This window comes from Amphiprion ocellaris, chromosome 18 (assembly GCF_022539595.1).
Source record: "Amphiprion ocellaris isolate individual 3 ecotype Okinawa chromosome 18, ASM2253959v1, whole genome shotgun sequence".
NCBI lineage: Eukaryota > Metazoa > Chordata > Actinopteri > Pomacentridae > Amphiprion > Amphiprion ocellaris.
This window is the reverse complement of record NC_072783.1, coordinates 26,353,593-26,367,976: the sequence shown is the minus strand read 5'-3', so window position 1 is coordinate 26,367,976 and position 14,384 is coordinate 26,353,593. Positions and strand designations below refer to the sequence as shown.

The window sequence follows — 14,384 nt, the reverse complement described above, 5'->3', positions numbered from 1 at the left end:
ACTGTAAAACCTGCAAATATGTGCTGAAAAATTACTCGGCGAGCAGCCACTGAAGAAGTTCAAGCTCCCCACTAAGAAACAATCTGTTAAATAACCCCAGGAAAATGGATGAATCATAGTTTTTACAGTTGTTTTTTTTAAACAGATTTAACAAACAAAGAGTGAAAATGTTAATGAGCTTTTGAGGTGCTACCCCTAAAGATAGCTTGGTTTGCTGTTTCCACCTGTTTTTCAGTCTTTTTGTTAAGTTACCAGACTACTGGCTGTAGTCTTATAATTAATGGACAAATATGAGAAGGAGGAAATAATCAATCATCTCATCTGTTTCTCTGGCAGAAAACAGAATAATAGGATCCCACAAAATGTCAGATTTTCTTTTAAAGAGGAGCAAATATCATTTTCTAATAAGATGTCCTCTGAAAATTATTTTTAGATTCTAACTAATGACTTCATTTGCTATTGTTTCATAAATCACATAATAGGAACAAAATCTGGTTCTGAAAGTTCCTCGCTTTACCAAAAATTTCCGAGCAATCAATAGACCGTAGAGACATTTTTACATACTATGTCGTAATCTAAAGGCTGTTTATAAAGGCCACATCAGAAAGAGATGCAAATTTAGGAAAATAAGGACATGCTATACATACAAATGCACTGATGTTTAGACACAGTCGTCAGAAGTAGGTGGACAGCCAAGTGTTTCACCCATTTGTGAATGCTTGAACATTTACTAAAAGCTTTCATATCTAACTCATTTAGTCTCAACTTGCAGAATCTCCAGTTTCATCACACCCCAGATTACAGGTTGTGAAACCTCCACGGGCGTTTTGTTTCTTGTCTGAAAACATTTTTTGGATTGTTCGAACTTCAGCACTAATTACAGTCTCAGGTAAATCTCAGGTATTTTCAGAGATGTTAGAGGACAGGAGCGTGTTGCCACTTGAAGACAAAAAAAGTATACAAAGGTCTGTGTGTGATGACCATGAAGGACAAGTTTTGTTTTTATGACAACCTGATTATTGTTCTGGACATTTGTCTACAAACCAAAGTATAAAAAAAAAGATGCTGCTCCAAAGGGTATGACAGCAGGGCGTTGGTATTTCATGTCAAATTCTTCAGTGTTCTAACATAATTGCAATGTGAAACCAAAACTAACCTGATCTGGTATACAGTGAAAGAAAAACATGACCTTTGGTTTGAACTTTCGGGTGAGAAAAGACCTTTAATGTGCAGCTGTAGAAACACTCCACTCTTTACACCAGATCTCTGAATCGGTCTGACTGGTTTGAACTCTGCTATTGAGTGATAAAACCTGGCTGTCACTCGGTGTTGAAATCCATTCAAGAGGTGACGGATGTGGGGTTGACGTGCAGGCAAGCCAGGCCGATTCACAAGAAAACACTTTGCTTTGCACACAGGGGAACAAAGAAGAGCCTCCCTTAATTGCTGCCACAAAGTTGAAAACACTCATTGTGCAAAATATATAAAAATTAACCAAAAGCAAGGGCGGCGGTGTCCACATATTTTTGGCCATATGGAGTATTCTGCAGTAATATCAGTGGGTAATATTGGCCGACTTGTACATCCTTTGAATTACAAATACTACGAGAAGCGAAAACAGAGTCATTTCTACTTTTATAGCCCACAAATAGCTTTCTGTGGAGGTTAAATGCCAGTCGGCTCACACGTGGCAAAACGGTGCTCAGAGATTGGAAGAATAAAAGGTGAGGAGAAAGAGCGAAGAGAAGAGGGGGGCCGGCAAAGTGTCAATAGACAGCGAGAGCAAGTGACAGAGATGAGAAACAAATGGATTAGAAAATAAAAGCGCTGGCGGGTGGGGAGCAGGGGCTGTGTGTGTGAAAAGGGGTGGGAGGGTTTTTTTGTTCTTCATGACATGGAAAGGGCTGCTGGTATTAGATTGGCCCTCTGAGGCCGGTGGCCACTCTGCGATCAAACGCTAAAGCCCTTCTGTCATCTTGCAAAACCCGACGCAGTGCCAGGCCTGTAATTTTCAAAGTGGCTTCTGCCTCGACGATATATGTGGTCCTTCCTTCTCATTCTTTGCTCATAATGTCTGCTTGTATGCATTTTCCGTCAGCCATTCACACGCATTTATGTTGTCTGTCTTCTCTTTGTCTGCAGCTGCCTTCACCAACTGCAATGAGCACAGCCCTCAGAGGAATCTCCTGCTACCTGAGAGAGGTGAACACTCCTTCTGTCTGTCCCTTCAGGCCATCTTTCAGTTTGTCTTCAAGCACAACCCCTGGTTTTTAGGGAATTTTGCTAAAATTGTCCAATATGGGATCAAACATCCAGCTCCAAAGGGATCTTTTCGCATCTTAAATCTTTCCTCTGATCAATCAGTGTCTCTTCACACGGATGAATTATGACAATTAAGTTATCCCACGTTGCTATTTGTTTCCATAGTTTTCTTCTGGAAACAAAACTGTCATCATCTTTCTTCATCAGCCCTCATTCAAACCATCACTGCAGAATTTATTGCTCAACTGTCATCCAGCTACCGATGAAGCAAATAATCAATTTGTTCGTTCACTGACATAGTTTTGCTCATTGACTAATAAATTAACTCATTTTAAAGCCAAATTACATAACGCTACCTGGTTCCAGCTCTTTAACTGATTCATTCATGTATTTTGTAAAATATTCCAAAATTTTCAGGAGTGATCAGACAAAATGGGTGATGTGAAGAATATTTTCAGCATTTTATAAACCAGAAAGTTAATTAAATCATCAACAAAAAAAAGGTTGAATTTGAGATGAGTATAATAAATTGTTGCCACCTTACATCTAACTCCACTCACGTCTTTGTTGAATTTTATGTTTAATTTTACCACGACTTGAAGATGGCTTCCACAGATTGTGCATACTTGACATAATAGCTTATCAACATGCACGTCATTTACATACAAATGTATTTAAATGTATTCCAAGCATTTCTGTAAGACATGGAAATCAATTAGCAGACTGACTTGAACTATGTAATCCATTAAACTGGTCTTGATTTATTAATTAAGTGCAGCACAGTCTCTAGCTAAGATGGATAATTAAGTTTTATTTTCGTGTCACGTGTTGTGGCAGCTGTGGCTCAGTTAGCAGAGCGCCTTGTCCTCTAATCTTAATTTTGCATTTGATGCCAGCTTCCTCCAGTAAATGTGCTGAACTGTAAAAGTTCTTGCAAATGCAAGAAAGCTGCAGCAGCTTTCAGCAGTCACACTTGCAATTTATCCAGGAGTTGCAGGTTCTTGTTAATATTTAGGGATAGTTGTGGATCAGTCAGGGCTTTGTTTGTTTAAAGCAGTGAAAGCTAATATACACATGTTGGTCGGATGTTTTTAAAGCAGCAGTGAAAAGTGCGGTGCAGATATTGCTGCAGCAGCACAATGATGTGAAAGTGAGCTTGTGTAATTTTTGCTGTGCAGTGGCTCATATTGCCAGAGGAAACAGAAGAAAATGGTAAAATATAGGAGTCTGAAACACAATTCCAGGCAATACCTACTGTGATCCAACAGAAACAACTGTTACTGGAGAGGGAAAATATAACAAGACGAGATCTGAGACTCAGGGTTATATTTTTGTTTTATTCCATTCATTTCCGACTATAATTGGCTTGCACTACATCGACTACTCTCTTTTCCTCTTCCCACACAATTGGATTATCTACTTGCACACACATAACACCCAAGAATGTGCTCAACTGGCACAGCTTGAAAGAAAAACCAGAGACCATCTTGCAATGAGATCACACCAGCCAGGACGCCAATGAGTTCTCGGACAACAGCCATCTCGACTTTATTTTTGATGTCAGCTACACAACTTGCACAGTTGTGAAGCTATTGTGTTGACAAAATCTGTCCACAGATAGAGAGACAGACAGACAGACATATAAATGCCTGCCAAAGTACTCAAAAACACCCTTGTTGTGGTTTCCGCTACAGTAGGTGTCTCCAGGACCAGATTTTGCAGTGATGACACACACAGGCTTGGAAGGCAAAAATAATACCAGCTTTTTACTATCATGCCTGGTAAATCTAATATGTTCATTCAGTAGATAAAGATACCCCATATGGAGAGGTACAGATGCTGCCTGTTAGTCTGTATCATGAGTTGGACAACAGCTATACCTGACTTCAAACTTTATTTAAATTTTACTCAACCTGTAAAAATTTTGTGACGGCATTTTGCACGGCTGCAACTGTATCATGTCGACAAAATCTGTCCACAGACAAGTATTCAGAACTGTCTATGTGGTAGGTCCGGCTACAGTATCACATTTTCCCGTGATGACTCACACACACATTGGCAGCCGTGGCTCAGGTGGTCCAACTAATCGCAATCATGTCCTCGGGCGAGACACTGAACCTCCGGTTGCTCCTGATGGCAGCCAAGCACTTTGTTTGGATGCGAGTGCAACTGGGGGAATGTGTAACACACTGTAAGTCTTTTGTTCAGTCTAACCTCGAATCGTTTTGTAGGTGGTCTGGGCCACTTCATCGATAGCAATAAGAAAATTGTTCAATAGATTGTTCTACTTAAATGCATTCAATACAAACTGTCATAAAAGTGCCACCACATAATAACGAAAACGTCAGTTCCATGAAGGATGCTCCCTCTGTAGCTCAAAAATAGCAAGCCATATCCCCTAAAAATGAAGCCCTTTGGCCCTCCGCTGCTCTCCGTGGTGGCTTATGTGCAGGTCTCTTGAGGTTTGCTAGTCCGCAGTCTCAACGGCCTTCTGCCTCCGTCTGCACCCACACACCTTCTGTGGTGGAGCTTGTGGTTGCCAAACAGGCGTTGTGGTCAAAAAACACCCACAAACCTGCATCTCCAACCACCCCCACCTAAGCGACGCATGTCCAGCACCATGCTTCAAACGCTGGCGGGGTGTACGTGGAGTCCGGTGATGCCTGGTCCTGGCCAGACACTCAAATCTTTCACCTCAGTGTGTTTGCCCTGGTCGACAAAAGTGAATCTATGAAACCAGTAATATACCTAATTGGATAGCTCATTTGGTGTATTAAGAACATAATTAAAACAGCCGCACACTGACGTGGCGCTTCTGGATATTTTAATTACTGATAACGACTGAACATTTTATCATGATAGACTGTTTCGCTACACTACTGTTCAAACGTTTGGGGTCACCCAGACAATTCCATGTTTTCCATGAAAACTCCCACTTTTATCCATGTGCTAACATAACTACACAAGGGTTTTCTAATCATCAATTAGCCTTTCAACACCATTAGCTAACACAATGTAGCATTAGAACACAGGAGTGATGGTTGCTGGAAATGTTCCTCTGAAGCTCTGTGTAGATATTCCATTAAAAATCAACCATTTCCAGCTAGAATAGTCATTTACCACATTAACAACGTCTAGACTGTATTTCTGATTAATTAAATGTTATCTTCATTAAAAAAAATGATTTTCTTTCAAAAATAGGGACATTTCTAAGTGACCCCAAACTTTTGAACGGTAGTGTATCTCACCTAGCTCTACTTTGTAGAACTTAGTTAAGGTTAATTGGTGCTGTAGAAATCAAGACACAGACTCGCAAGATGTAAACAATATTAGCCACACTGTTGCAGCTGCTACAGACAAACAAATGACTCAAAGCACACCAAAAAACAAGCCAACCCTTGTTTTAGGTACAGCAGCATAGGCAGCTTTGACTATGTTACTGGTCACACAGCCAAATTAGTTTAGTGTATCGAGGAAATAGTTGAGGTATTACTTTGTAGAAACATGTAATTTCTTGCTATAAAATGTACATGGTGCCCTTTGCTGTGTTGTACACCTAAAGAGTTCAGTGACTTTCATGTCACATTTGAGCTCATCTGTCACAGCTCAGAGACAAACCCAACTACCACTGCGAACAAGTAATAAACAGGAGTACAATCTGTCCACTGGCAAAGATCTGTCTTGGACAAACTGAAGCATCCGCCTTTAAGTCATATTAACCCTCGTTGTCCTCCTGCCTTTAGTATTTTCTGTGGACAACATGAAACTGTTAGCAAAGCATTTGACAAGGCGGAATAACAGATTAGATTCAAAGTGACAGATGAAAGAATCGAAGCTGCAGCAGAGAGTGAAGAAGGGGAAGACGATGTTCTCACAGGCCTGTGACTCATTGTCGTGGCCAACAGCACCAATTCATGTATGTATTTATAGGAAAGACGCGCGTGTGCTATTTCAGGATTTGCATCACTGTAAGTGCCTGATTTTCAGGACTTACCTTTGTCGTTCCACCAGGAAAACCATAAAGCCTCTGTTCTATTACAACAGTGTTTCCACTAAATGCCTCTCCTCTCCTTTATATCTCTCCATCATCTCATTAAGTCTTATCTTCAGGCAAGTGGTGGGCACAGCCAAAGCGATCAATACGCCACATGCACCGCACTCATTCACAGTCCTCTCTCCTTTTTTTTAATTGTCTCAACAGTTTGTCCCTTTCTTTTTCTGAATTCTCTCTTTTTCCCGTCTTTCTCCACTCGCCTTGTCTGTGTTTTTCTACGGGAATCATCATTACTGCCAACTGCCAGTTCGCCATCTGTCATTGATGAGTATAGAGACTTTAAAACTCGCAGTGAGTGCACCAGGTATCTGGTAATAAAACAGCTCAGACCTTCACAGATCGATAGAGAGCAACTCATTAGGGGGGTGGAAACAAACAGGTGTCAGTGTGGAGCCACCGCCACACACACTGACAGACAAATGGAAAAAGATAAATTTGTGGGTGGGTTTGCAACCTTGAATATGGTGACACAACACCGACAGCTGTTATACTCCAGTTATCTTAATGAACTGAAAGGTCTACACCGGTCCTTTGGTTTGGGCCTTTGCTTCATTTACCCAATATGCGAAGGAGAGAACTGCCTCTAAAATCAAAAACAACTGAGGCTCTGAAATGGGATCATTAGTTAAAGCTGCATAAACAGACACCCATTGAACAAACATATTAGCAAATGTGTTTGTATTTGCATTTAGAACTACAATACATCCCATAATACTGATGCTCACAGTCGGTTATAGATCAAATTAACAAAAATCACATTTAGTGTTCAGACTGTCACACCTAAAGTGGATAAATTTGTTTTGTTTTGCATCATTTTGTGGTAATTTTGAATCACTTTTGGTCATTTTGTGTCATATTTTGAATGTTTTGCATCATTTTGTGTTCAATTTTGCATGTTTTGCATCATTTTGTGTTCAATTTTGCATCACTTAAACTACTCATTAATTTTGAAGTTCACCCAGTCGGCTTAGTTTAGCATTTAAACAGCAGGAAACAGCTAGTTTGTTTCTACCCAATGTACAAAAGACAGTGGCTGCTTTTACCTTTTATATACAGTCTGAGGGTGAAAACTAAATGTGGACTGCTCTAGGAACATAATGCATTGAGGACTGTGGACCAGTGTAGCTATTTTGGTGTGAGACTGCGCTGGTTTAGCTCTCCACTAACTCCTGAGGGCTCCACATGTACATGCTCCACTATGTTCACCAGTTATCTGCTGTGACTTTGTCTGTCATTTGATGCTGCAGGGGGCATGCAGTGGGTTTATTAGTGCCTTCTCATTGTAAACACCTGCTCGCTGAGGCTGGAAACAATGCTGATGGAAACAAAAGAGAAAGTAAACAAAGCTGTGGGGCCACTAAACCAAATCAATAAGCTGGAAGTCACTAAAAGGCTCTGTGGCACTGAGAGAGACTGAAGAATGAGCTTACGATTCTCTTAAATTAGGTATAGTCATTTAAATCACAGGAAACATCGACAGCTTTACAACAAACTGAATCTTGCTGGCTTTAAACCCAGCAGGTCATGGCACAAGACTGATACATTGTTCGCATTTTATGTGGCATCCTTTCATCTTTGAATCTTAAACCTACAGTGCGTAGTTTTTGTCTCTCCCTTTTATACCTTGGCTTTAGTTTCTTTTTTGTCTTGAATTTCAGAAGCTTTACTTGGATGCTTGCTGGTTGCTGTAGCTTGCTCTGTCTGTCATTATGGTTGCTCCCTTCTTCAGATCTGGGAAACCAGCAATGACCAACGTAGTGCCTGGGAATGTTGTCACAGACGGTAGAGAGTTGGTGCCAATCGGCCTAATCAACATCATGTGAACCTGTTCGAACAGAACATACCAGACGTCCACACTACCACAGCTTTAAGTCACCCACAAAAGCAGAAAACGCACCATTTTCCTGATTTTATTTATTTTTTACCTTCTCTCTTTCAGTGGGAGACTGAGCAGCAAAGAAGTCTAGAGGAGAGAGGGCGTTTGCTGCTCTGCCTACAGTACCTCCCTCCTGTCGGCGATGGCGATGTGAAGGGCGAGACCAAGGATAGAGCTCGTGGCGGGCTGTGTGTCGGCGTCAAACGCTGCGCTCACCTGGCAGCCATGGACGTCAACGGCTTCTCCGACCCCTACGTTAAAACGTAAGGACAACGTTGAATCACTAACTGGATGGTATTAGTTTACGCTGGTGAGCCAAAACATTGTGACCACTACTGCCTTATGTGCCACCAAAGCAGCTGGAACACACCAAGGCATGAACTCTATCATGGCTTTCCATTACAGGAACTTGGAGCAAATGTCATGAATTTTTGCCGGATCATCCTGTAATCTGCCCTTCCAGACTTTCTGTTTCCATTGCAGTGTAGAATTCGACAGGTTTGACTGTGATATCAACCCCAAATACGCCAAAATAATGACAATTAGTAGTTATTGCACCTAACTCCAGCTTTATGTAGGAAATAGAGCAATGGAGGTTTTGTACTGTTACCCTATATGACAAATTTTACATTGGTGATGGCAAATACAGAGAGGAGAAGGACAAAAAATGGCATCTGTTGTCCTCTCCAAATGTACAGATCCTCCCAGCATTTTTTCAGAAGTGCCTTCCCTGGAGTATAGGTACTTATTTTCCATCCCAAAAACAGCTTTGAAAAAAGTTCTACAAGGACTGTTTCTGCGGTTGGAACATTCACAAAGGTTCAGGCTGCCCTAAAAAGGCCCATATGTTCCTGTGGTGGAAAACAGCATTAAAACACCTCTGAAAGTTCCCTGTGGTGACAAAACATTAGCCACAGAAACTTTAAGTCCCTAGTGGGAGCATGTCTGACTTGTTGCAGCATATCTTTTAAGATGTCTGATGTCGGATTTTGGTTTGTTCCTCCGCAGGGAGCTCCCCAAAAGCCTTTGTGTTTTAAGGATTCTCTGACCCAGTCATCTGGCTGTAACAAGTTTTCCCACGCCAGAGTCTCTCAGGTCTTTACAACACATTGACTTCAAGAACTGGCTGTTCACCTCTAATATATCCCAGATCTTGACACTAATCACTGTAATTTACTTAATCTGTGAAGATTCATAACGTTTTAGCTCACCGGGCTATTTGTACTGTATATATTGAATGGAAGAACATTTGCAGCTGAGTAAAAATCAAGTGCATACTTTATAAATGATGAGTACACAACGTACAGCTGAGACTGATGGCCTGATTCACAAAACTCATTTCAGGATGACCTCTCCAGTCTCGGGCCCTCGCTCTTTAACACCTTAATGCGTTTGGTCTAAACTGGCCCTTGACTGATATTAACCCCATGAATCAACTTTTGTCGCCACTCGTGAGTGATTGATGGCTCGAGTTAACCTCACATAAGGTAATGGTGACAGATGAGGGCAGCTTTTCACACAAATGGAAGCCATTTCGAAATGTGCCACTCATTCATCAAGATAATTATAACAGAGGGTGTGTATATTGACAGGCCTTTAAACTGATTGAAAGGCAGTGACATGATCTAGTGTTAGGGGTGTTTTGTGTCATGGAGGAAATGGAAGGTTAGGAAAAACAGATTGGGGGTCTGTTGCTGGTGTCACAGAGGTCCAGTAGAATTTCATTACTCACTGCTGATAGAAAAGCAATGCTGTTTGTGTCACTGTGTGTGTCTGTAGCAGGGAGGGCAGGAGGTCCCTGGGCTGAATGATGCAACCTGACAGAAAATGGACAAATGAGCTTTAAACCCCCCTCATTTTTACTCAGTGTTCTCCTGAGTGCTGCTTCTGGCTTCGACGCTGTTTCCGGGAAACACTAGACAACTTCTCATCACACACATGCCACCACGCTCACCTCATTTCAGCACACACCAATCTTCCCTCTACTCTCCCGGCAAGCTTCAAACTCCCTCCATCCCTCTTTGGATCCACCAAACCTACGCATACATTCCTCACACATCCACAGCGATACATCACGCACCTTGTTTGGATGCGTGCTCACATCTTTGCCCTTTGGCGGGAGCTTCTTCCCAGATGCTTTGTTGTGTCTGAGAGCGCGTGGGAACATACGCTCTCCGAGCTGTGGGTGGTGGGTGGAAAGCAAATGTGAACAGAGATTTTGCAGCACTCTTTCCAGCTGGCTTTTAAAAATATCCTGAGAATTTAATGACAGCCCGTGAAGGGATGCTGAGCTTTTTCAATCTGTGCTGTGTTGGTAAAGGAATTATTGATCAGTCCTCACACAGGGCTAGTTTCACAAATAATACGTTAAACCTTCAGGGAATCGATGGGGAGTTAGATTAGAGAAGATTAATTGCACTGACTTTTAGTATGAAACCATAACCAGCAGTGCAGCTGGCTATCTTTGCTTTCAATGAAGAATGAAAATGGGGAAACAGCTAACTTGGTTCTGTTTAAAGGTAACAAAATCTGCCTACTGGCACTTGAAAAGCTCACTTGTGGACATGTTTGATTCTGTTTGCTTAATCCATGCAAAAAACCAAAAAAAAGCTAAAAACAAGTGGTTGGTGGAATGTTCAAGCTGGAGACTTGATATTGCTAAGAAATTATTTAGTACATATCTGTTGTGAAACCACATTGTGTCATTTTTCCAATAAATATATGTTAATTAATGAGCTGGCGAGATGTAAGATGGCAGATTTGTCGCATCTTTTGGACGGAGCCAGGCTAACTGTTTTTCCCTGTTTCCAGGAGTGAAGCCAAGCTAACCATCTGCTGGCAGACACTTGACATTTAGCATCGAAACATGATGGTGGTATTAATGTCCTCATCTAAATTTCTCATTAATATTTAAAAAAAGGTAGGAATATTCAGAGGAATATGGTTATTTGCCCTCTAGACAAGCGTTAGATAAAATATGAAGCTAGAACCAGCAGCCAGTTAGCTTAATTTAGCACAAAGACTGATCCTGTTCACAGACTGTATATGAAGACGGACGTCACAACTAGTTTTGCTGAATGCCAGTTTGGCAGCTCAGTGTTGTGGCTCTGGATGTCGCCATGTTGCCAGCACTGGACTCTTCCAAACTTGTGGCTTATTTATTAATGAGTGTGAGTGAAGCAGAATCCGGCCATGGACCATCTTGTGACTGAAGCACAAGAAACAATTTTAACGGAAGACATAACACTGTACATTTGTCATGAATGGAAAGATTAGATAGAGAGTCCAGAACTGTTTATTGTACGAGGCTTTCAAAATGTTTATTTCTGATGTAAAGTTCAGCATTTTAACATGGGGTTCTATGTGGATTGACTGATTTCTGGAGGCTGCCTCAAGACGACATTTGAGGAACTGCAGATTCACTTCTGCATTGGCTTCATTTTTCAGCTCCAGAAGTCAGGCTAAGCTAACAAAATCCACCTATCAACTCTTCACCCATACACATGTGAAGTCTTGTTTGTTCAGACCCAAGTGTAAAAATGACTAATTGTGATTTTACAGGGCATTATTATTTTGAACCGTAAATAGATTTGGATGTACCTCCATCACCATCACTCACAGATTTCTTGAACAGCAGTTTAGAAGCTCAGTGTGGTGGCTCCAGCTGTCACCATGTTGGCAGTGTCTGGCTAATCTTAATTCCTGGTTAATCAAAAAATTAACAAAGAGGGGGAGTGTGAGTAAAGCTAAAGCAGGCCATGGGCTGTCCAGTGATGGTAAAAGTGGCCACACCCTTAGTCACGCAAAACTTTAGGCCAAAATACAATTTGAATAGGTGAGTTATGTTAAGATTTACCATGTGTACAGTTGTCATTAACAGGGAAATTAGCTATGGAGACCAAACACCTTTTTTTGTACCAGGTTGTAAACATGTTTATTCCTGCATTAAAGTAGGGAATCTTAACTTGGTGGTGTCTGGGGATTTACTCTCGCTTAGAGGCACCCTCCACTGGTCATTCAAGGAACTGCAGTCCACACTGGCTTCATGTTTTTTTAGACCCATATGGTGCTGCTTGCTTTGAATTGAGCCACTGTAGCTCTTTCCTTCTGGTTTGAGGCTAAGCTAAGGTAAAGAGCTTCTGTGTACAGCTTGATTTCACATTAATGTGGCTGTTATGTCTCTGTGGATCATCAGAAGTTTGCACTTAGGTAAAGGAGGAGTTGCACAAAGCAATGTGTGAACAGCACAGCTTATCACCCCGATGTGCGGTGTTTGCATGCCGTTTTGTGTGGCTTCTTGTTTCCCTGAATCTCTGCAACAGAGGTGGAAAGCACACAATTAGTTTTATCCATAGAGCCACAATGGTGGGAAATACAGCAGGTTGAAATAAACCCTAATTACCTTCATACATACTATATAACTTGTTAAAATAAGGCATATAACTGTATTTCACCAAATGTCCAACTATTCATTTAGGTAAGTGCCTTATCTAAATAAAGATTTCATCCCGAATGAAGTAACATGACAAGAAGAGCCAGTAAATCTGTCATCACCAGTAATTCTTGACAGAACATCGACTTTCTCTGTGTACCAACCTGTTTGACCTTTACAGCCATCCCTGGTATTTGCATTTTCTCTGAGTGCTTTACTCATCTTCTCAGCTCTACTCTGGCATGTCAGTGATAATGACCAGACTCATATCTGACAGTGTCACATTTCTCTGTCTCAGGTACCTGAAGCCAGATGTCCAGAAGAAATCCAAGCACAAAACAGCGGTCATAAAAAAGACTCTGAACCCAGAGTTTAATGAGGTACACCTCTATGTTTATGTATGTGCATCACTGTGGCCGTGAGAAGCACTTTTGTAATATGTGAATGCGAAGCGGCAGCTCATTTAGACTCAATAGGTCCACAGAGACTCTCCCCTGCATGCAGAGTTTTGCAACGTTTCATAAGACAGCCAATTACAGTTTGCATATAATTATCTGCCACCTCATTAGGAGTATTTTAGTGGGTTATAGAAGAATAGCAACATGTGTGTTGGGTGTGATCTTCTGACCTCTCCCTCTTTATTTTCACACCAGGAGTTCTTCTATGAGATCTCCTTCTCAGAGTTAGCCACCAAGACGCTGGAGGTCACAGTGTGGGACTATGACCTGGGAAAGTCCAACGACTTCATAGGTGAGTTGAAGCCGCAAACAACAGCAGCTAATAATGTCCTGCTGGTTGTTTTTCCATCGCTGATTAGCCTGCTGCCTCCTTAACTCGGAGTCTCATAATGTTGTAGCTATGGCAAAGGTACTTTCAGATGGTCTCTATTATCATCTGTGTGCAGCGCTGTGTGTGATTTGCAGGGTTTAGTTGCCAAACAGGGTGTCAGTGACTTTCTGCCGGAAAATTAGTTTTAAGCTACACTTGCTTTTTGAGTGGGAGTGAGTAATTACTTTTATTTCTGTTCTTCTATCTATACAACTTTTAATGTGCTTCGGTTTTTCTGGGATCTTTTAAAATAAACATTTCATTTCTGTTAGCCAAAGGTTAAGCCTGAAATGTTCTGTGTCTTTACTTTACAAACCCATAAAAAAGGCAGCTGGAGCTTTAGTCAACCTGTCAGTACTTACAGTTCGCATTTTAGTTGATGGCATTGAGCCCATTTGTTTATAATGACGGCTTTAAAAACAGGTCACAAAAATCCAGTTTCAATTTTGCAAAAAGGGTCAGTAATTATCTGAAACAGCTGGACACTCCAGGACGGGAGGAAACTGTGTATTTATTTGGGATTATTTTTAGAGGAGGTTTAATGCCCATTTTGAGGGCAAAGGGAGTATTTCCACCGGTAGGTCAAGTCAAAATAACTGCAGTGCTCATGTTCAGGTACTTCATTACCATGAATATCTCTTACAATCAAAGTCCATTAATGTGATGGAAATAAACCATATGCTAATTTTCTAATTAGTACATTCCACTTATTCCTCTTAAACAACTCCAGTGTGAACGCTTTGTTTTAAAGGTAGAAAATCACATTAAAGCCACCGTAACTCACTTTTATTCTGAGGAATATTTTAAGAAAAGCTCTATATTGCAAAATAAAGTTTTTTCAAGGCCTCTTCTGGTATAAATCAAATAGGAATATCCGATAGTATCGGCCCACCGATATTATCGTCCCGATATTGGCATAAAAATGTAATATC

General features: G+C 41.1%; 1 protein-coding gene across 2 annotated transcripts in view; it reads left to right on the top strand.

The window, feature by feature from the left end:
- Positions 1 to 14,384, top strand: part of LOC111574354 (double C2-like domain-containing protein alpha) — a 33,802-nt gene that overhangs the window by 16,226 nt on the left and 3,192 nt on the right. For both annotated transcript variants that reach the window (XM_055004892.1, XM_023278904.3), the window contains exons 7-10: positions 2,143 to 2,202; positions 8,256 to 8,455; positions 12,923 to 13,004; positions 13,278 to 13,374. In XM_055004892.1, coding sequence (XP_054860867.1) covers positions 2,143 to 2,202; positions 8,256 to 8,455; positions 12,923 to 13,004; positions 13,278 to 13,374 — 439 coding nt within the window. The remainder of the gene's footprint in view (positions 1 to 2,142; positions 2,203 to 8,255; positions 8,456 to 12,922; positions 13,005 to 13,277; positions 13,375 to 14,384) is intronic.